Consider the following 22453-nt stretch of genomic DNA (forward strand, 5'->3'; position numbering starts at 1 on the left):
TCGTGGGCTCTCCCTCCCCCTGCCGCTCCCAACGATCTGGCTGTTGGGGGGATGTTAGAAGCAAGCGGTTGTCTGGGTATGGATGTGAGGGCGGTTCGAACTCTCCTACAAAGAGAAAACTGAACTGTGCAAGGGAGGGGGACTTACAGGTGCATATGAACAAGCATCATGGTGGACAGGATGTGGGAGCAAAGGCACTCTGGGAAATTACCCTAAACACACCCCTGATTGGAAGCCAAAATTCCAGAAATTCAGAGGGAAGCAACAAAAATAAGTATCTGTAACAGCTGCTGGCCCAAGGCTGAAAGATGAAAGGGAACAAGAAAATACATTTGAGACAAACTCTCCTTTCCAGAAATAAGAAAGATCATTAACTAGACGGTCAGCAATCATTCTCCTCCTAAGTGACAAGGGGGCCGTGCCAAATAGAAAAGGGCTGAGACTGCAGCCCCCCACCCCAACCCTGACAACGGTGGCCGGGGGAACGTGGCACTGAGACACTGAAGACCCCCACCGAGGGAATCGGGGCTTCCCCCTTCGGAGAATGTTAAGAAATAAGAATTGCGGACTCTCTCCCTAACACGTACTCAACGATGACATACCCAAAGGACCTCTCTTCTGGGCGACGAATTTCTTTTATTTCAAAAGAACTACAACAATCACAGGGAGATGTTTTTAATTTATGGCATTCGTATTGGTGCGAATGTTAAATATGTGACCAAAAAAAAAAGGACAGCTAAAAAACCCCCCAAAACCTCTCTATGACAGGATGCATGGAATGGAAGATTGCTGATATGCACTCCTGGTCTTAGAGGGCCGCAGGATTATTAAAATCCTAATTTAGATAATATTTCTCATCATTCAATATTAAAAACTTACCCGAGAGCGATTCACTATCATGCATTTCTAAACACTGTCAAGTTAAATGTTATAAACCTTCACCAGCTCACACCCGGCTATATGCTATAATGAAAAGTTAAAGGAAAACAGAGAGAGAAGAGACCGGTCCCATACGTACAGGAGCTGCCTGGACAACAGTGAGCCTCCGCGGACCGTCTGCCCATAGCGACCAGTCAGCACATCGATCGGCAGGGGCCTCGGCCGTTTCCAAGTACTCGGAAAAGGCTGAGAGGGTTGGCTGCAGTGGGGGGAGGGACAAAAGCAGAAACAAAACAGAGATTGAGAATAATGACTGCATTTTTTTTTCATTAAAATGCTAATGATGACCACAAATTTCCCGATAACTCCATTTATGAATTATTCATGGTCACATCCGAGCTGAAGTCCCCCCCCCCTTACTGCAGGCAGGCCCAGCGCTCACTGAGGATTAGCACGTGGCCCCTGGGGTGAGTGTGACAGACGCGCAGGTCACTGCACGTCCACCGGTCAGGGCTGGCCTCGGGGAGGCCCCCTCTGGCAGGCCAGGCATCCCGCGCACAGGTCGCTCATGCTCTGTCATCCCCTCTTCCCTCACGGAAAGGAACAGCTGTAGTTTGGTTCTTCGCTGTCACATCTGAACTAATATCCTGTAAAAACTCTTAAAGCTCGAAAGAAAAAAAAAGAAATTTCCTGTATTGGGCAGATAAGACGTCAAACTGATTTCTGAGGAAAGCTTTCGACGTGTAACATAAATACAGGAGAGAAAACGTACCGCAGGCGGCCCGCACAGTGAATTTCCCAGCCCGAACGCCGCACGGCAAGCCCAGAACATCACGGCCCCCTTCGTGCCGCCCAAGGGTGACTACTGTGCACAGATGATTCTGCCCATTTTTGTAAGCATTGCGCTGATTTACTGTCATTACTGACTTTTCATTTAAAAACCATATGTTGAACACCTACTACATGCTAAGCCATATGCTAGACATTGGAGCTACAAAGATAAATAAGACGCTGTCTCTGTCTTTAAGGCGCGTACAGTCTAGTGGGGCCTGGAGACACACACAGCGGGCCTCGTAGGGCAGTGAGACATGGGCAGTGACTGACATTCATTCACGCCAAGCAGGGGCACAGAGCCCGGAAACGGGGAGGCCAGGGAGGGCCTCCCAGAACAAGGCATGCAGGCATGTCCTCAGGCTGGGCAGAACTTAGCCAAGCTGGTAATGGGACACAGACGAGGGGAAGGGCAGCGGTAAGAAACCGCATGGTGTAATTCAGTGCCGTGGGGTGAGGCGGAGAAAGCAGCCTGGGGCCAGATCATAACCTTACACGCACCTCCAAGATCTCCGACTGTCGCCTGCTTACAGACAGCCACTGCTGGGTGAGGTCTGTGTTTCAGACGCACGCGTTGCTGTCTCTGGGTGGACTCAAGGGGGGCAGAGAGGAGGCAGGGAGGCCAACAAGGCCAGTTTGGTTGTCAGGTGGGAGAGGAAAGGTACGAACCAGGACCGTGGAAGTAGGTAGGAAAGGGGAACGGAGAGAAGAATTAGTGCTTGGGAAGCATCCAGACACAAAGCAACCTGGGAAATGACTACACGTGGGGGGACAGGAGTGACAAGTGAGGCCGAGAATACAGGAGAGCGAGCAAGTTTAACAAGGAAGATGCAGGTCTAGTGTGGGGCATGAGAAACAGCTGTAGAAGAGTCAGGTAGGGGCACCATGTATCCCTGGGGATCATGCCTGGGGAAGAAACCTAAGCAAAATATTTAAGTGTTCATTACACGGAACATGGCAAAAACTACATCAGTGGGTGACATCATGGAAGGAACACAGATAGGAGAGGATTAGGACGAGCAGAGGAAAGAGACCTGTTGAGTAAGCCCAAGGGGGAAAGGCAGAGGGAGAAGTACCATGAGATCCGATGAGATGAATAAAGACAAGAAATGAAAAGCAGACCTCTGGATGTGACACTTCAGCAGTTCCTGGCCACCCTGACTGAGCGCGGCTTCAGGGAAATGGTACAGGCAGAGACAACAGAGCCCGAGGAAGAGGAGGGGGAGCGGGACAGTTGCTGGAAGGGGTAAGTGCTGACAGGAGTCCACCCAGGTGAGCTGAAAGAATCAGCAGGAGAGAAAGGCTGAGAGTACAAGAGGGAGGAGGAAAGGATGGAATGGGTCCCACAGGAGGCGGGGAAGGGGCTGCCTCCGGAGGAAGGGGCTGGCCCTGAAGAGGAGGCAGAATCCGCACCCTCTGATTTTAGCAGAGGGAATACAGACAAATCTGGTTGTAGTGCGTGCACAGGCAACAGCACTGGGACATTGGAGGCAACAGACCAAATGACATCCACGTTGTAGATAAAACAGCTGGTGAGACCCTTTGCTGGAACGAGTTGACATGTAAATGATTTGGAGACACAGGTCTTGAAAGTCTTGGTTTCTGGCATGTTACCTTCCCAAATTAAAGTAGTCCAGCCCCATTTTGAAATGAAAATAAATACTACATTCGCCAGTACATATCAAAGGAGCAAAGGGATGTTTGTGGGATAAGCACACCCACAGTAGAACTTAATAGTATCAAAAAATGCTGTGTACGCAAAGATTCAGAAGAATGCTCTTAAAATGATCTTTAGGCTTCGGTGCCAGTCTTTCCAAAGGTTCACATGTAGTTTCATTAAGTGAAACTGCTACCCTCTATCTAACTAACATAAGGCTTCTTAAGATGCTTCAATTCAAAGACCCTTCCTAGCACAACCAGTGTAATGAAAATAGAGTCGGGCACTGGAAAGCAAAGGCAAGAAGGGGAGTGGGGTCGCCAGCAGCACCTGCCCCTGAGATTTCCTCGCATGCGTGATGTCGTCCCACTCCAGTCTCCTGCCCACTCTTCAGCCTCGAGTTCTGGCAAGTACAGACGTGGATGGGATGGCTTAGTTCTTGGAAAGTACGCCAACAGCGCCCAAAGTAGCAAAGTTCACAAGAAAATCTAATGCAATGGAAAATGCCTTGAAGAACAGGTGTTACGTTCTCCGGGCAGCCTTGGTGACCTCAGAAACTGAGGCTGCTCCATGACATAAACATCCCCAGGCCATCTTTGGAAGATGACAGCACTGTCAGAATTCTAGATAAACATGTCATCGTCACCCAGTTCAGCCAGGACTGAGAAGGTTCCAGAGCCATTTGATGCCTACGGACTAGGCCATTCAACTTTGTATCCCCAGGGCAAGGATATATACAACAAGCAGTCAATAAATACAGAATTAATCGATAAACCAATGCATAAATTAAGAGTTTGCACAATGAAGGAGACCACTTAAACTAGTAGTGTCCAACCTGTGGCCTGCAGGCCAAATGCGCCCCAGGATGGCTATGCATGTGGCCCAACACAAAATCATAAATCTACCTAAAACACTATGAGAATTTTCTGTGATTATGTGTCACAATGTATTTAATGTGTGGCTCAAGAAGATTCTTCTTCCAGTGTGGCCCAGAGACACCAAAAGGTTGGACACCTCTGACAGTGAGCACAGAAAGGGTCTTTCTATTCCTTCCTTTTCCACCCTCACGCATTCAAAGCCAAGCTGCAAACCGCACGCAACTGCATCTCCTTTCCTCTGCACAGAAGAAAATCTTTATGAACCCCTAAACAAATAGTGTGTGTTAAGTAAGGGGATTCAGAAAGAATGAAATTATGAAACACAAAATGCCTCCTAAACGAGAAAATAGGTAGGTGCGAACATTTTGAGCATGCAAAGAAATAGAAATTGCCCACTTTCATCTGTCTGCCTTCCCTCTCGTCCTTCCTGGGAAGGACCGGACATCGCTGCTCTAGCAGCGTGGCGCCTCCCCTCCCACATGCTCACTCCACACCGCAACCTGCTCGGGCTCACCCCACGGGGGCAACGGACAGTAATGTGATAACAAGCCTATTAAAAGGAGCTGGCTTCTCGTGAAAAATCTGAAAATTCACTCCGTTACATGTCTCTGGTTTTGTCCTATTGTATATGTATATTATTTATCATTCCACTTCTTTTATGACGCATAAGCTTGAGGGACCATATTAAACACATTTCACACATCACACGGCAGCACATCATGGTATTGTCTGCAAACAACTTTAATGATAAAGTTTCCAAAAGTGAGGAAGAGTAGGCAGGATGTTGTTGTTGTTGTTGTTGTTGTTGTTGTTGTGTGTGTAATGTGACCTCTTTTCCTGAACTGCTAAAAAAAACTTGGGCTTAGCCGTGGCTAGGCAGCTCAGTTGGTTAGAGCGTCATTCCAACACACCAAGGTTATGGGTTCAATCTCCAGTCACAGCACGTACAAGAATCAATCAGTGAATGCATAAATAAGTGGAACAACAAATCGAAGTTTTTGTTTCTCTCTGTCTCTCTGTCTCTTCTCCACCCCCGATCTACCTAAAAAATCAATTTTTAAAAAAATAACTCTGTCCTGAAAGCAACCAGAATTTCTGCCCATGTGATCAGCGAGGCCTCAAGGAAGAAGCAACTCTTTGAGGCTGCCATCCTGCTGTCTGTTCCTGATTAAGAATGCGGAGAGACCCAGAAGAACGGTGCACCGTTCACTTGAATGCAAGCCATCCAGGGGACGAAAGGAGTACTTACGCCAATCCACCAAGTGTTAGTATGCAACTTTTCCATTGCTGCATTTGTGGTCCTAGCCATAACATGTTCACTAACAAATGCTCCACAAGGACATTAATCCTCAACAGCTACATTAATACTTCCATCTTCTACAAATTCTCATTATGCTGACGTGGGCAAAAATGCCGAGAATTCTCCCAAAATAAACATTTCATGTCAATAACCACTCATTCTACTATCGCCCTTTCCAGCTTTTTATGATATCATAATGTCACTACCTAAGTTATTTGTTGCTGTTGACCTAAAAAACAGAAGGTAAACAAAATGTTTTAAAAAGGGCTTTATTTAATGCAACATATTTTTTACACGAAAACTACACAAGCTACTAAAAAAGTTGGCTATGTTCTTCAAAAAGAATATATTCTATAACATTAAACTATAATCCTCTGAATCACTCTGCAGTTATTATGCTGTATAATCTTGTTATTTAGGAAGTTCAAGGAGTAAGATATTCAGAGGGATCAAGATTTTCATAATAGTTGAAGGACTACTCACCTAAGAATTTTTTTAAGTGGGTTTACTTTCAACCATACTGAATTAATCTCCTCCCCCCCCATGGGAAGTACCTGCAGAATTGTGGGAATAAACTCAAAACTTAAAGAAGGGAGGGATTTGCCACTGAATAAGTAAGTGACTCTGCAAGTCCATTAGCTTTCCATGCCCCATCTGTAAAATGGGTGAATCGTGCCCACCTTGCAAAGGTGTGAATGAGACTTGTTCTCATCTTGATGAAAGGTAATGTCTTCTCAGAGAATCTGGATTGTAATTAATCTTTGTTTGGTGACATGGGATCATCAGCATGACCAGCAATAATCTCGCTCCCCTGGAACATGAGAACACTGACCCTGAGGAAGAGGAGCAGGCCCGGGGATATGAAGCAGAAGTTGAGTTTCTACCACCACGAGGAGAGCTGGGTGGGGAGTTCCTGTCAAAGCAACAGCACACTCAGAGAGTCAGAAGGGAGAAATTGCCAAAGTTCAAGCACCAAGGACAGCACAGCACTCTGCAGAGCCAAAGGTGAATCCAAGTTCTAGATCCAGGTCTAGAGACAAGCAGAGTCAGGATCTGAGTGGAAGATAAATCAGTGGAACAGAGGGGCAAGGCACAAGGTTGGCTTCATGTGCGCGCTGCGGGGTGGCCAGATGAACCCTGCCCAGAAAGGCCAGACAGCCTTCCCCCGTGCACAGGGCTGTGTGCTCCGCTCCTCAAAGGCCTCGCACTGCCCTGCTTTGTGGGATATGTAGTCTGCCTTTAATGGTGTGGTTATCTCCTTGCTCTTGCCCTTAAGACTCAAGTCTCATAGCTGTCAGAGTACCAAACTTTCCCTTCTTCAGTGCAGCTATGGAAACCAAATAAAATAAAAAAATACAAGAGAACTAAACTTAAAATACCAAGCTCCAGATAAGATCTGAAGAGCACGCACAGTGTACAGACTCTGAACCCATGTTTGGGCAGTTGAGACGTCTTTTTTGTTTGTTTGTTTATTCTTTGGTTCTTAGAGAATTCAAATGCTAACTCTTAAGTAGAACTCATTGGAAATCATTTAGTACAAATACAGCCTTGTAAGTGACCACGGTTATTTAACAAGAACTTCTTTTAGAGAAATCCAACAAGCTGAATATCCAGAAACGCAACACATCAATTGCTTTGATGGGAAGTACCTGTGGAAATGTGGGAATAAACTCACAACCTAAAGAAGGGAGGGATTTGTCGCTGAATGAGTGACCCTGCAAGTCCATTAGCCTTACATGCCCCGTCTGTAAAATGGGTGAATCATGCCCACCTTGCAAAGGTGTGAGCGAGAACAAGATGAAAGACTCAGACGACATCCACAAATGTAAATTAAACCTTCGCTCAGTGTAAACACCGGACATCACCCTCTGTGACACACACATCTTTATTTAGAGCCGAGAAAGTCATCTGCCTGGTGGTTTCTACCTGCTCCTCACCCCTCGTGGGGTAAGAGTATTTTCCTCAAATTGTTTTTGATGAGAATTTTCTTTTGGTTAATAAATGTTCTTAATGTAACTGCTTAAACAGTAAGTACAAATACCTGTGCATTTGCAGATTTAAAAAGAAAAAACTAAACTGCAAGCCCCGCCCCCCATTATGACATTCCCATCAGTTTCTTCCTTCACTTTTTCTTATCCAAGTTACTTCTTTTCTCTTTCCCAGTTTTCTTTATTGAATCTTTGTGGGCTTTTTTTTTTCTCATTTTAAGCTAATCTCTTGTAGTAATAGTAACTAACATGCTTACGTTATTTAGCCATTTTCAGGGCACTTTAATATACCTTATTTCTCTTAAAATACTTCTACTTTCTTCTATTCATTGTCCCTGCCCCAGTTTCCAAAACACAGGGAGAACTTTCTAAGATCAGCAAAGTATCAATTTTTCCTTCTTCTAGTAGCCAGCGGATCAATACACAACACTCCACAGAGTGGTCTCGCACAAGTTAGTAGACTATGCCTAATCCGGACACATCCAATTCTTCCTGCAAATTATTTTTTCTCTCTAGTAACAATTTTTTGAAGTTAAAATACAATGAGAACTGCGTACATGTTAAATATGTTACATAAGACAGGTGAATCCCTTCGAGAATCATCAAAAATAATACATGAAAAGTCAAGGAAGAAGAGGTCAAAAGGTCCACTGAAGGAAGAAGAACACAGTGATCGCCGCTGCTTCAGCTCTCAGTAAAATCCCCATTGTCTGTCTTACCGGAGCTCCGCATTACATAATCTGATCGCTAAATCTGTGAAAACCACAAGGGATGTACCCATCTCATTAAAAAGATGATCTTTTGAGTTAGGATAATGAGAGAGAGGGCCTATTTTTGGTTTTAAGGACAGAAGAGCTTCCTCCGTGCTGCTCAGAGGCAGCGACACTTGCAGTGTGCTTTCACACGGCAGCAGATGCCTGGCACCCTCACCCGCCGCACCGCGGGGAAAACAGGGGCCTCCGAATAGAAATGTTTCCTCTCAGAACCTCGACACGCTCTCCGTCTCGATTTACCCACAAAGAACATGAGGTGTCTGAAACAGAAAAATATTAATTCTACCATGTGGAGGTAACCTTTTTTTTTAAAAAAAGATTCTGTAAACTCTCGATTGAGAATCAGATCAGATCGCCCTATATTCATTCAAACCCTGCAGGACAGGGTTTGAAACCTTTAAAATTTGAATTGGCTCCCCTCTGCTTTACAGTGGTTGAGTATGACCCACAGTAGTTTATAGTAATCCTTGATATACCCTGAGAATATATGAAGCATTGTAAAACAATCCATTGTTACCGTTAACATTGGAGTACTAGGAAACTTTAAGGGAAACGCTGAGAGAGCATATCTGGTCCCGATTCTGCTGCGGTGCTGACCTGCTCACTAATGTCGGCCTTCGGCACATTATAGAGACTTCTGTGTTTTGCGAGAGTCACTCTGGAGTGATTTTGTACTAGGAGTGGAGAAGGACGTCACGCACGGCCCAGCAACTTCTGTGGAATCTAGAGACGCCTCACGGAAACTCAGTGTCCTGCAGAATACAACCGGGACCACTGGACAGAACGGGTCTTAGGAAAGAATGATCTCCCAGTGTGGACACAACTCAAGTCAAACTAGTAGGAAATTGAAGAAAGATTGACCCAACTGGGATTACGGTTGTAGAAAACCCCAGGCGATAAAAGTCTCTTCTTTACATTGTTGGAAACTGTATGTTATTTTTTTGTGAACGGGTGTGAGATCAGACTTGGGATTTATACCTTACACGTAAGTGACCCTTTTTGCTATTACGTACTCAAATCAAGAAAGGATGATGCCTAGTTCATTTTGACAGTGAGATTAACAATCTCTGAATGAAAGTGGAAAGTAGAATAAATGGAATCCCAGAGTAAACTAAGTAACTCTTCTTTATTGGACCAGACAACCACGGATTTAAATTGAAAGACCAAATCTCAAAAGTTCATTATTAGGAATTTTCAGTTGTATGTAGTAGATTATAATCATGTGCTTAACTCCATCCCTAAACTCCATCTGCTAAATGACACCAAGCAAGAGGCAGAGATAAACTCACAAGAAGAAAGACAATGTAAGAGGAGAAAATTAATGGGGGAAAAACTGAAAATAGAAAGCAGATGAGCCAAACAAGAGCGAATCTTCAAAGCAGGGAGAGAAAAAAACTGGAATGTCTACAGACAGAAGAAGCAAGGCAATATGGGGGACAGACCCTTGGGAAAGTGCAAGTTCAAGAACAGTTTCATTTAAAGCGGGGGCTGGCTGAAGGGGGCACCGGAAACTGGAGGACTGCTTTCCAGACAGTATAAGGAGTAAACCCCGAGGTCCTTCTTAGCCATGAAGCTTGTCAGTGGTGTCCCTTTCCATCGCATGTCTGCCCTTTGCAAAGGCTAAACCTGTGTAGTCCGGTCTCGGGGACATTAGGAACAGTGACTAGGTGGAGGCACCATAAAGCAAGGACTGATGAAGGTGTACACTCTGAAGGGAGAGACCCACAGCTCCTTCCCTTGCTGACTTCCTAGAGAATGGCCAGGGAAAAGACTGCAGGACTTTCCCAGAGACACTAACCAGCCCCCCCAGAAGAGACCTACAGTTACCAAACCCTAGGGAGAAATGGGGATTCTGGAAAAAGGAAGTCATCCTGTGGTAAGGCCACCATTGACAAAAGGGAGAGCCAGGCAACTTGCTCATTCACACACAGGGAGCTTCCAATCAGTTTTCGGTGCCTCCACGTAAGTTAAAACAGACAGCAAATGGTCCCCGGATGTGTGACAAAGAGTCTAACATGACAAACAGGAACTTTGGGAAGAAACAGAGTCAATGCCAGGAGCAGGGAACAACTTCATGTATACATTATTGATAACTCCAAGGGGGCAAAAGATATTGTATCCATAAAGCAAAAATCAATAGGATGCTATAAAATAGAAATATTGTGAGAATAAGAGTTCCTAGAATTAATATTATGATCATAGACATGAAAAATCCATGGAAGGGCTAGAAGGTAACAGAGGGAAATGTTATCCTCCCCCAGAGGACAACACCACGGCACAAGGACAGAGACCAGGGACTGTTTTGTGCCACAAGGAAGTTGGAGGAAACACACAGAAGCTCCAGCATCTGCAAAATAAGAGTCCCGGAAAAGAGAGAATACAGAAAACTGTGGGAAGAAAATTACCTGCCACCACCCCCTGCAAACATCTTCACAATGAATGAAAAAAGGTATACATGAAGGAAAATTATGATGAAACCTCAGAACATTACAGGATTAAAAAAAGTCCTCTAAAAATACCCCACCCCCCAAAAAGTCACATACAAAGTAACCAGAATCAGAAAAGCATTCAACAAGTCAATAACAAAATTAGGAGCAGAAGAAAATGAAACAAAGTCTCCAAAACTCTCAGAGAGGGTAACTTCCAACTTTAAATTATGTATCAGTCATGTATGTGGAGAAACTTAAATTATATTTTCACACATGCCACATCTCAAGAAAATTATACCATATACATTCTTTCTCAAGAAGTAACTGGGCAATGTGCTTCCGCCAGAGAAAGAAGAAACCAAGAGAGATGCCATCCGGTATAAATGGGTCAATCAAGGAGTCCCAACATGATAGTAAAGGAAAATGCCAGGTCAACTGCTGGGCATAAGGCCTCTAGAGTAAACAGTCCAAAATAAGCGGGCAGGCAGGAGACTCTGGGGAAAATATCTCTCAAACACACCCACACGCACACTCACACATACACACACCCAAAACCGAGACACCAGCCATTGTATTTGACCTTAGCCGAGAATTTGGGGGTTAAATAAGATACACATAAATAAAATATGAGTTTTTTAAAATGAATTTTTAACATGCTATCCAAGAAAGAAAATAAAACCATAGTACACCGATAGCTCAGCTGTGAAAAATATTTACAGAGGAACAAATGGAGACATAACTATCTTAGCGAGTGAAGGGCAGGTATTTGATGGAGGGAGAATAAAAGAGAGGTGACCCCTTATCTTCCTTAATAAGGATCAGGTAATAGACTGACATTGGTAAGAGGGGAGGAGGACGGGGGACTGATTGAAGGAAGGTGGCGGGATTGGTCAGGGAACATATATGAAGGGCCCATGGACGGGGACAACGGGTGTGGGGCCTGATTCTGGAAGTGGGGGTGGGCTGGGCAGAGAGGGGACAAGGGAAAAATTTAGACAACCGTAATAGCATAAATAATAAAACATTATAAAAATGTCTACAATTGAGAAATTTTTCAATAAATATCAATATAAACATATGAATTAGCTATATGGAAGCAGATATCAGAAGAGCTAAATGAATTCAAAGTGGTTGCCTCTGAGAAGTGAAAAATAATGCAAATAAGCAGGCAGGAAGTTGTAAGATATATATATATGCATTATCACAAATAATAAATTTTAAAAAGGATAGAAGTTGACTAATAAAATATACAAACCATCCAACACTATAAAACAAACTGACAATGTGAAATTTCATTGTACACTGTAAGTAAGGAAACACATGAACCTTAATCTGCTCCTCCTAGTGGATCAAATCGTTCAAGTTCAATTTAGTGCATTTGGTCTTGAAGTCATATGGAACACACCGTGAGAGGTCAAATATGCCTAAGTTGTCAGGTCGCCCCCTAGCTTCTCTTAACGCACGGTGGGAGGGCCCCTGAACAGCAGTGCACGGGGCAGATTAGCCAGCTTTGCTGTCAGAGATTTCACTAACTGCAGCTTCATGTGGGCAAATATATTGGCCACTTCCCCTCTCCAGAGCCTCTACTGTAGCTTCTCATAGTGAAGATTTGTCCATACCAAGGGGGGAAGGATGGAGACTACACAGTATATGATGCCCCTCCCTGTATCTGAGGGATTTCTCAACATGGGCGTATTGACAAAAGCCACATCTTTAGACCCAGAGGCAGAATCCCTTGCAGCTAAGGCACGAGCCCATGACTTGGCCTTGGCCAACCCTAAAGGCAACGTCAGGAGGAAAACATCAAGGTGAGAGCAAAGGTAACAACATCCAATGCCCACACACAGCAAAGCCTCAGGTGACAGAGTTGGTAGCAAGTGTCTGGTACCCACTGGTGTGGTCAAGGTGAACCAGCATGACCCACTGTTCAGTGACCAGGTCCACCCCGTATAGAACTAATCGGGTCACAGGACCTTGGCTATGAATCTGACTGTTTAGTCTCTGTTCGCTCCTGCCCTTTTTCCGACTTCGAGCAGTTCAAGAAACTACCCAATATTTTCTCAGTACGTTACCTCTCTGCTTAAATCATTCAGCCAGTCTTTATTGCTTCTAAGAACACTGCTTGATATACTGCCCCAGGATACACAGGTAGAGACAGGTGACTGTCCACAGAAGTTAAGAATGAAATGTTCATGTTCCTTAAGATACCAAAGCAGAATAAAGAACATTCTTCCACAGGGGAAGGTCAGGTTTTCAGGTCCAAATAAAACTATGCTGCTGGAACGTTATGGGTTAAAAAGTTTCAATAGGCTCATCGATTCGTTGAATTGTTTTCTCTCATTAGGAAAAACACTCCAAGTTCAAAACCATGGGGATGTAATCAGTTTGTGAATTGGGAGTTGCCAACATTTACATTTGGCTAAAAGACGACACTCACGATTTTTATTGTTATGAGTAGGCACAAGAGCAGTGGGAGAGGAAGAACCATTTTCTTTGCCTTTCTAGCTAAAACAGGGCTTTCTGAGAGATGAAGCCATCTGAGAACCAGTGGTCAAGAACTGCACATGAATATGGAAATGCAAAACACGGCATCCAAAGATTTATGTCCAACTGTAGCGACATCAATATTGCTGAAAAGCCGCATCCATCAGCTCAGCATACTGCAGCGTGTTTAGTTCCAAGTCTGAGAAAGCTGAACCCTAGGCAATTTATCTGCGTACGTCTCAGGCTCACCACACAAATTTTGCAGACGAAGCCAGAAGTTAAGATAGATAGCTTAGAACAAACTGTTGATGTGACCAAAAGGATTTCATAAAAGAGCCAAGCACAGTAGTGACATTAATAGAAATGTGGATGCTTAAGAAAGAAAGCCTCTCTCTGTGGTGCCCACTGTTTCTGGAAACTGAGCGAGTTTTTCAGGACAGACTACAGCTACAGTTAAGGGCATGGCAAAGTACGAGTACAGTTTTTGTTAGTTGTACAGAACAGGACCATACACCACCCACAGGGAGGGCTTACAAAATAAATGCAAAGCCCGATGCACGCATATAATTTCCCTGCCTGTGTGGTGCTGTTTCATAAAATCATGCCAAGAGATCAATTGCTCAGTCACAGAATTTAGACTAGTGATCTCCTTGGCCAAAAATTAATTTCATCTCAGTCAATGATATAAGTGCTACTTCAGATTCTACCCACTGCCAAACCACCTTTCCCACGTATTCTGTGCAGTCACGAAATATCTAACTGCCACTGAAACAAGAGTTTCATCCCACCGTCATCCGAATGAATCAGAGCATGTTCGCATGGGGTTTGAAAAGCTGAGATAAATTTACCTTAGTCAATCCCAGATTCTGCACCCCACTTTCATTTGGGGATCACAATGGGCAGACATTCCACACAGCAATCGGAGTGTGCATCAAAATAAATACACAATAGAGTAACCACAGCTCTGTAGGAAATGGCATTGAATTCTGGAAAAAAGGAAAGAGATGGAGGGACGCAGTCTCGAGAAATCAGTCTCCAAAGCTGTTTCCAAGATTAACTTTTTAAGAAATTTAAAAGTAAAGGTCAGTTTCTTATGCACAAGTACAAAGGAGGCAGATTCAGAGCTAGCTAATGAATTTTAAAATAGGAGAGCCCTAAATAGCTATTTCCAAAAAAGACTTGCTGTACCCAAAGTCTGAATTAATATTTAGGTAGAAATAGTTCTCTGCTTTTCCCCTCTGCTGTGGCTGGCAGGGGTGGTGTCTCTGAGCCACACTGGAGGAAGAAGAGTTGTCTTGGGCCACACGTGAAATACATTGTGACACATAATTACAAAAAAATCTCATAATGTTTTGAGTAAAGATACAATTTTGTGTTGGGCCGCATTCACAGCCATCTGGGCTGCATGTGGACCGAGGATTGGACACCCCTGGAAGGGATTGGCCAAAATTTACACAAAAGGGCTTTATTTTGTCCTGTGGAAGTTCTGTTTCCAACCATCAGAAGTAGCAGATTTTTAGGCTTGAAGGGAAAGAGGTTGGCTAGGAAGAGGAACCATTTTCTGTCAGATGATTAAGCTGATAATACACATTATTTTTTTCAATTCTATGTGAAATAAATATGTCCACGCCTCTTACATCGTAAGGGCTACCAACAAATGATGCTGAGTAATATTTCACTGTGTGTGTGCATGTATGTACATCACAGTTTCTTCATCCATTCAGCCGTTGACGGATACTTTGGTTGCTTCCATGCCTTGGCAGGTGTAAAATAATGCTTCAATGAACATGAGAATGCAGATATCTCTTCTAGATAATGTTTCATTTCCTTAAGACATATGCCCACAGAAGAATTGCTGGATCATGTAGTAGTTTTATCTTTAATTTTTTGAGGAACCTCCATACTGTTTTCCATAGTGGCTATAACAATTTACATTCCCACCAACAGTGCACAAAAATCCCTTTTCTCCTCATCCTCACTGACACCTTTTATCTCTTGTCTTTTTAATAATAGGCAATCCAACAGGTCTGAAGGGATCACAAAGCAACTTCTCAAAGACTTCGCTACATCAGTCAATGCCCAGTATGGTTACACCAGCTCACCCCTGCCCCAGGAGAGAAACCTCCTGGATTATACGGGAGCTTTTGTACTGATGCTGAACTACTTCACAATAGTTCCACATCAGTTGAACTACTTCCAACAATACCACATGTCTGTGGCGAGTACCAACCCACCCCTGTGGAAGGGGGTCAGGGTCTGCCCTGGGAGAGGTGGAGTTTTGAGTGTCAACTACTCTGGGAAGGGGCAAAGCCTGAGATAAGAAATGAGAACTAGCAAGAAAAGACTTGGCAGAAGAGGGGAATCTTCCTTCATCCAGGACCCCAATCTCTCTGATGCCTGGGCTCTGCACCTGGAGGTGCTGCCAGTCCCTTCTGGGGTTGGGGGCTGGTGCTCTAGGCCAGGGAGGCAGCCCTGCCCAGGCCCCAGTGACAATGGGTCTAGGCCTGCCACATCTAGTAACCAATGTACGGGACTCTCACAGTTTCATTAAAAGTCATGAACTCAACTTTTATCTGCCAAAGGGAATTAAGGACGTGTTTCCAGATTAGGGGTGGAGTAGGAAATGGGAAAGCACTGTCCCCAAAAGCACCATCACAGTGCTGACAGCAATGATTAGCAAGGTCCCAAAAGGAAAAGGGAGCCTTTGAGACAGGAATCCAGGCATGAAGGCCAGGTTCACCCCATCACATGCAAGCAGCATCCTTTCCTGATCACCCCGGAGGAGAAGGCTTTAATTTATAACTAGGAAGCACATGAGTTTCCTTGCAAATCATCAGAGGTTACACACCGACTTGTTGCTACTGACAGTAACCGGCTGATACCCAAGTGAGTGAGAACCACGAAGACCACCCAGAATGTTTAGTCAGCAGCCATTCTGATTGGCCAGTGACTGGTTGTTCATATTTTGAGTCTCGCCCTTCCAACAATACCACATGTCTCTCTACCCTCAGCATCTGCGAATGATTCCTAAGCCTGGGAGAACACTAAACTTTGTGTTACATGCTTATTGTTTACCCCAGATTCAGGAATGAATAAACATCATATTAATAAATGCTAAGCAATATATATTATTACTCCACTTTTATAGGCTAGAAAGTTGAGGCCCAGTGGAAGAACTCACCCACAGACAGCCAGTGGCAAAGTTCAAATTTAATTCCAAAACAAACAGAAATGCAGGACTGTATACAAATAACCCCTCTGCTCTAGAAATCTACCCTCCTATGAAATATAATAGTGCAGGGAACAAGAAACAATGGGACTTGCATCACTAGCTCATAAAATATTAACATGGAAGAGACAGGTCATAGCATGACTTTAATCCTACACCCAACCCTTACACGGCCATTATTGTTAGGCTTCACCTTTTACATACATCTGTGGGACAAAATACTAATCTGCTACTTCATGTATATGAGCTACAACAACCAATCTAACCCTATTTATTGAGAGAAAAAGTCCCAACATATATTCTATTAATACCCATGAACTCCCTATGTAAATGTCTCATTTGATTAAAATATTTTAACAAAAGACATGATTTCACAGAAGATTTTAGGGGGAAAAATACGAATTAAACAATTTTCCATCCAGCTATTGCTTTTAATCTCTGACAAAAGCTGTGTTTAAAAATTTATTTCTTTTACTTTCTACTTAGAGAACAAATGAAAATACATCTGAATCCAATTACCATTGTTATAACACCGAAACTCTAAATCAAAACTAGCGATGACGCCAAGACTTTCTCGAAGCACGCTAGATTCCCTAAACACTAGCCATCATCACGATAACCTTTAAATGCCCTTTCTCATATGGCTACGCCAGCCATTAGCTGTAATTAAAGTTCCTTTTGTTGCAATCAACCTGTTTCTCCCAACATCTGACTCTTTTCAGCTACTGCTCATTTTCCCTTACTGATAATGAGAACTCACACACTAGCATAATATGTAATTTTACTGGTACTATACCCACATGACGTTAATTCTTCAAAGAACTCTAAATTCTACAAGTTTTCTTGAAAGATATAGAATGAGCCCTGGCTGGTGTGGCTCAGTGGATTGAGCACCGGCCCACAAACCAAAGGGTCGCCAGTTCAGTTCCCAGTCAGGGCCCGTGCCTGGGTTGCAGGCCAGGTCTCCGGCAGGAGGCGCATGAGAGGCAACCACACATTGATATTTTCTCCCTCCCTTCCCCTCTAAAAATAAATAAATAAAATCTTTAAAACACAAAAAGACATAGAATGCCACCAAATTTCCTTCTTAATAGGGTGGTCATTTAATTTATTATCTAAACCAGGATACCTGGTATTGAAAGAGAGTCTCATGAAAAATAACAGAAAACAGGCAGAGGCAGGATCATCCCAGCAAACTGACATGCCCGGTCACCCTACAAATACAATACTTAAAAGCCTAAAGTTTCAAAAAAGGAAATAAAGACCCTAGTAGGAAAGAGGGCATAAAGGGCTCCGGTGTGAACAGGAAGTCAGAAGAGTCACATTAGAAGATCAAAGGAAGGCTGCAGTCTCCTTCAAGCACCCAAACTCAGTGGCATGTCCAGATTCCCTAAACACAGCCCCTCCCCGCCCTGGTTATTCCAAAGGTTTGCAGGTGTGAATTAAGTTCATAGTGTCCTCTCCTTGCTTATTTATCAGTTAATTTAATTGCGAATCTCATACTATTTGATATTACCTAACTTATCGCCTCTGCATGAGTTTCTTTTCCCCTATTTGATTTCCCATCACTCAGCCAAACAACCAGAGGTACTGGTACTTGCTACCACCAGGTGCTGTCTGTTATATCAAACAGGAGATCCAAAGCTGAAATAGTACAATCCTTGCCAGGTGATTTTTCAAATTTGTGTTTGCAACACTTTATGTGAAATTCAACATAATTTCACCCCAACCTCCATGTCTGCATGTTCTAAGCAGCCCAAGCAAGGAGCACAATTGCAAAGTACTTTAATGAAGTCACCCCTCTGCTTATTTGCAGGTACTTTAGTATATATACTGGTGTTAAAAAAATAAACTAAACTTTTGTTAAGGTGTCAAAATTTCTACATCTTAAAAAAATTTTGTAAAATCGCTCCCAACCAAGACACTGAAGGTTTTGTGGGGAAGCAAACACTTTCTTCCACCCGTTTCCTCCTTCCAGCTGGTGGGGAATGGCTCATGTCTTTCCCACCTCTGGCTCTGCAATACCTTGTGGAGTGTCCGGCACAAATAAGCACTCAAAAAATACCTGTGGAGTAATGAATGAATGAAGGGTTCATGGTTAACCTCCTTTTTCCTGATTCCAACTCTTCGAAATCCTTGCTTCACTGATTATCTCCTCCTAAAAGGCAGTCCCATTGTAATGACAGCTTTGGGGTCAGCCAAAAAAAAACCCCAAAAAACCCAACCCACAAAAAAAAAATCCCTGGCCACCTAATAGCCATGTGACCCTGAGCAAGTTTTCTGATCACTCTCCTGCCTTATTTTCCTTATCTGTAAAATAGAGATAGCACTATCTAGTTTGCAAGGTTTTTTGTGGTACTTGTGAGATTTGAAAACAATTTATGTAAGGGGCCAAGCAGGAATCACACGTGGGTTGAATGAAGGAATAAATTGATATTCAGTTCTGTGGCTCCAGATCAAAATGTAACCATCAAGATCTAACTGCCAAAGCTGATCTTTATTCAAACGATATGCACCAAGAGCTATAACACACAACTGGAGTCTGTCTGCTGCTGAACATCAAAGGAAGAGTTTAACATCTGCTTTTAAATGCAGGAAAACAATTTAGTCTGGAAAATAAAGGGAAAGGTACACAATCCGATTTTATTTTCCCTACCGCAGTACCCACATACAAAGGGATTACCAGTTTACAGTAGACTGAAGCTTCTTTGCAGGGGTCACGTAGTGGGGGAAGGTAACGCTAGAAATGGTTTTGAAATTCCACGTTCATCGATACCTCCTGTTTTTCCCTGTGAAGAAGGCACAGGCCAAGTTTGCCTTTACTCTCAAGGGCACAACCAAGCAGCCCAAAACTCCAAGGTTAAGATTGGGTCTGGGGAACATGTTTATCTGACTTGCTTGTTCTTCTAGTAATCCAGGATATAAAACCTCAAAAGGGCACAACACCAGGAGTTGGTGCAACTTCAAACTTAAGGAAGAAAATAAACTCTGTGACAGGCGGGCAAACGTTTGTTTTTGCTGGACAGCAATGTTCTGAGACCCATTCTGCTGCTCTTGCACTTCCTGCCAGGCCAAGCAAAGGCCAACAGGAACCAGAGCTCCCTTGTGTTCTATTGAGCACCTGAATTTACCATCTCCTGGGGCTCCAGGAGCTGTTTATGGGCCCTTCCCTCCCCCTTTTCTGGGAACAGCAACAGAGACATGCTATGAAACTTTGCAGGATTTGCTTTTCTTCCTCACAACTCACTGGTGCTCCTCTTCTGGAAGATGAGAGAAACCCCAGAGTTTCTCAAAGCCCAGAGGCAATGTTCATCTCGATGAGCATTTTCCATTTTCATAAAAGCCATCACCTCCTACGCTCCTCAGGCAAACAGCAGGGAGCACGGGCTGACCTGCCTCCAAGAGTTCATGAAGAGGCTGAGAAATCAGCCAAGGCTCATCCTCAGATGAACACGGGCTATAACAATGAAGCATCAAATTCCATCCTATGAGCTCACACTTTTGGACTCCTTTAAAGCATATCTGAGCAAAAGTGGCTCCCACAGGATGCAGATTGTACCCCCTAAATTCCCAATCAACCAGCACATGAACATATCATGTCAACCTGTTTTCTTATCCATTTTACAGACACTTTCTTCCCAAGGGCCATGAGCTCACAAGCCAAGGGGAAATGGGATGCAAAGTGACTCGGTCTGACCCCAGGGCCCCTGAGAACCTGCCCTGACCTCGGAAAGCACATTGATCTGCTGTGCAGCTGAGACCAAACAAGACTGACCTTCAGCCAAAAGGGCTCCACATGAGTTTACAAACTGAGGTCCTTCCCAGCACAAATGACAGTGTAACATTTTCTGTGGACTCAAAATTATCATTGAAAACATTTGCGTTTTATATCTAGCACAACAACGCAGCAGCAAGCACAGAAAGCTTTACAGCCTCCCGAAAGGGCATGCAAAAAGTACGTTTTGGTCTTGGCTTCAGTCTTCGACAGCAAGTCACAAATTCTCTTTCTGATAAAATGGCAATTAGGAATTTCCTAAGACTTTAGCAATCAACCTAGTTATCAAATTAAAACCCAGTGGCTCCTTTTTCAGTTCTATGTGGCCAATAACTGCAACCGAAGCTTTACTTGTATAATTTAAAACTACTGAATTTTAAGACACAGAAAAATTTTAGAGCTCAATCACCATATCTATGCATATTTTATTGGACAGAGTTATGAAAGACAAAAAAATTTAATGAGACTGCTTCCCAGTCCTCAAGCTCTCAGTCCAGTATATTAAATACATCATTATATGAATAACTATGACCTAATTCAGGTGAAAAACAATAAAAGATAAAATCAGCAGATGTCATTAGAGAGATTTAAGTAGGGTATTAAGGGAGCTCAACATAAAGAATATACTTCTAAGAACAGCACTTTAGCACAGTGGTTAAGAGCATATATACGAGAGCCACACGGCCCTGGGTTCAAGTCCTGGCTATGACACTTCCTAGCTGTGTGACATTAGACAAGTTACTTAACCTACTTGAACCACAGTTTCAAAATCTTTCAAAAGAGGCAATAACATCTACCTCTCAGAAGTGATGTAGGATTAAAAAAGATAAAACATATAAAACTCTTCATATAGCTCTCAGGACACTCTCAGGGCTGACTGCCTAGAGCAGCTTCCAGTCCCTGCTCCTTCTCCATCGTGCCTGTCTAGCTCCTTTTCTTACCAAGGACCCTTAACTGCTCCGTCCAGGGCCCTGCTAGATCCTGTTATCAACTCCCCGCTAAAGACAAGGTAACAGCCTTTGAGAGAATGAGGAGCATGCCCAACATCACAGTTAGGAAACAGACCACCGTGTCCACCTCCAGACTCAAGCCTCAGGGTACATGGCTAGTTCTTTATCTAATCCCTCCTATTATTTTCTAAGCCATTGAAAGGTAAGTAAAGCTGCTTATTGTGAATATTTTTAAAGGTGCCAGCCCTACCTTGGCAGGCCCAATCCCAAGAGCAAACAGCTTGGTGAATGACGAGCCGGACAGTGACCAGTCCCACCACCCACTGCTCACATACACCCATGTGCAGTGAACCACCCGCACAGCCCCACACGGCGGTCCCGGGCCTCCAGTCTTCCCTTCTTCGGTCTATACTGCAGACCTCCACCCAAGTGATCATTGTAAAGCTCCCCTCAGGTCATGAAACCTCTTCTATCATAGAACTCTTGCGGCTACATCGTGCTTAGAAACCACAAGTCTCTAGTACGGCCCACACGGGCCTTCCTCAGAGCTGGGGCCTTGCAACCTGAGTCCACCGCGCCCTCCAACATGCCCCGCCCCAGCCTCTCTCTGCACGTGGCAGGAGCTCCCATTCCTCTACGCCTTGGCCCGTGCTCTTCCTGTTGCCCCAGCTATCCACCCCCCAATTTTTTCTGCCTTCTGACTCAGCCCTCACGTCTGATCACTGCCAGCTCTTCAGTGCAGCAAACACACTTCCAGATACCTCAGCTGCAAAGGCTGCCCCAAGCTCGGCAGGCCCAGAGCCTCTGTGAGCCCACCTTCCCCGCCAGCGCCCTGGGGTTAGGAGGACACTGTGAGCTTGGAAATTGAATGGATAGAAACTGGAATCCTAACTGCAACATTTTCCAGCTGTGTGAACGTGAGTAGTGTACTTCCTCCCCTCCCCCAAGGTTCAATAATCCCTAACGCCAAGAATTACTGTGAAAATTAAATGCTGTAATGCGTGGCTTCCATACTGTTCAGACAGTGCAGCCATACCAAAGGCAGAATGCCATTAGATCTGCATGTACTTTAAAAAATAAAAGAAAAACAAAACATTACAAAAACAAAATAAAATAAATCTTGATATATTTAATTGTACATGTGAACTAAGAACTACTTTAGTAGGAAAAATTATGACTATATGTATACAGGTTTCTATCTATAAAAGATGTTATTTATGTATGTATAATATATATACACACAAAAACATGTTTTTAAAATCATCATTCTAAATTTATCA

General features: G+C 43.7%; 1 protein-coding gene across 1 annotated transcript in view; it reads right to left on the minus strand.

Annotated features, from left to right (window-relative positions):
• Window positions 1–22453, minus strand: part of APBB2 (amyloid beta precursor protein binding family B member 2) — a 324017-nt gene that overhangs the window by 203746 nt on the left and 97818 nt on the right. The window contains exon 4 of the mRNA XM_036031648.1: window positions 1019–1138. Within this exon, the coding sequence (XP_035887541.1) occupies window positions 1019–1064 (46 nt within the window). The 5' untranslated portion in view covers window positions 1065–1138. The remainder of the gene's footprint in view (window positions 1–1018; window positions 1139–22453) is intronic.

The sequence above is a fragment of the Phyllostomus discolor genome, chromosome 1 (assembly GCF_004126475.2).
Source record: "Phyllostomus discolor isolate MPI-MPIP mPhyDis1 chromosome 1, mPhyDis1.pri.v3, whole genome shotgun sequence".
NCBI lineage: Eukaryota > Metazoa > Chordata > Mammalia > Chiroptera > Phyllostomidae > Phyllostomus > Phyllostomus discolor.